The 749-nt window shown below is 40.7% G+C and overlaps 1 protein-coding gene across 1 annotated transcript in view; it reads right to left on the bottom strand.

The window, feature by feature from the left end:
• The window catches only part of LOC110288294 (secretoglobin family 1D member 4-like), a 4,242-nt gene extending 3,701 nt beyond the window's left edge, over window positions 1-541 (bottom strand). The window contains exon 1 of the mRNA XM_021154682.2: window positions 251-541. Within this exon, the coding sequence (XP_021010341.1) occupies window positions 251-305 (55 nt within the window). The 5' untranslated portion in view covers window positions 306-541. The remainder of the gene's footprint in view (window positions 1-250) is intronic.
• Window positions 542-749: the final 208 nt, after the last annotated feature.

Genomic DNA, 749 nt, shown 5'->3' on the forward strand with positions numbered 1-749 from the left:
GAAAGAAAGAAAGAAAGAAAGAAAGAAAGAAAGAAAGAAAGAAAGAAAGAAAGAAAGAAAGAAAGAAAGAAAGAAAGAAAGAAAGAAAGAAAGAAAAAAAGAGAGAGAAAGAAAAAGAAAAGAGGTTGGGAGAAATTTTAGGTTATTGGTCTTTTCCTTACCTCAACCTTATTACACATGAACATACTAACTGGTCAAAGAGGCAAATGTACCAAGAGATATGGCTGCATTAATCATAAATACTACTTACCTGCATAGCAACGAAGAGCCAGACCGATCAGAAAAAGACACACGATTGGCCTCATGGTGCTCAGTTTGCTTTTACACTTAGCAAATAGTGAGCAAATGGACTACCAGGGCCCATGGGGCCAGGGATATTTATACATAGTGAGGATTATGGTTCTGCCCTTAGGCAAGGCAGGTCACAAAGTCTGGTTAGACCCTCCTTCTGCATCACCAAAAGCTAATCCCCTCCTCATCTACCCTTGGGCTGGAGACCAAAAGAATAGCCTCATGGGAAAACCAATGTTCCTTCAGGCAAAATTTCCCCTTTACCAGGAAGCAAGTGTGATAGTTCAGTTTACTTTTGAACTTTTCATTATTGTGCTTGAGTTCTCTCCTTCTCAACAGGCAGGGTGGCTTCTGACAACAGGGTGACATTCTCCAGGACACTGAACCTACAAATATTTGTCCTGAAAATGAGAGCTTTGCACTTGGACCCTGCCAAAACTCATACAACCTTCAGCACT

Source organism: Mus caroli, unplaced genomic scaffold, assembly GCF_900094665.2.
Source record: "Mus caroli unplaced genomic scaffold, CAROLI_EIJ_v1.1 scaffold_18009_1, whole genome shotgun sequence".
NCBI lineage: Eukaryota > Metazoa > Chordata > Mammalia > Rodentia > Muridae > Mus > Mus caroli.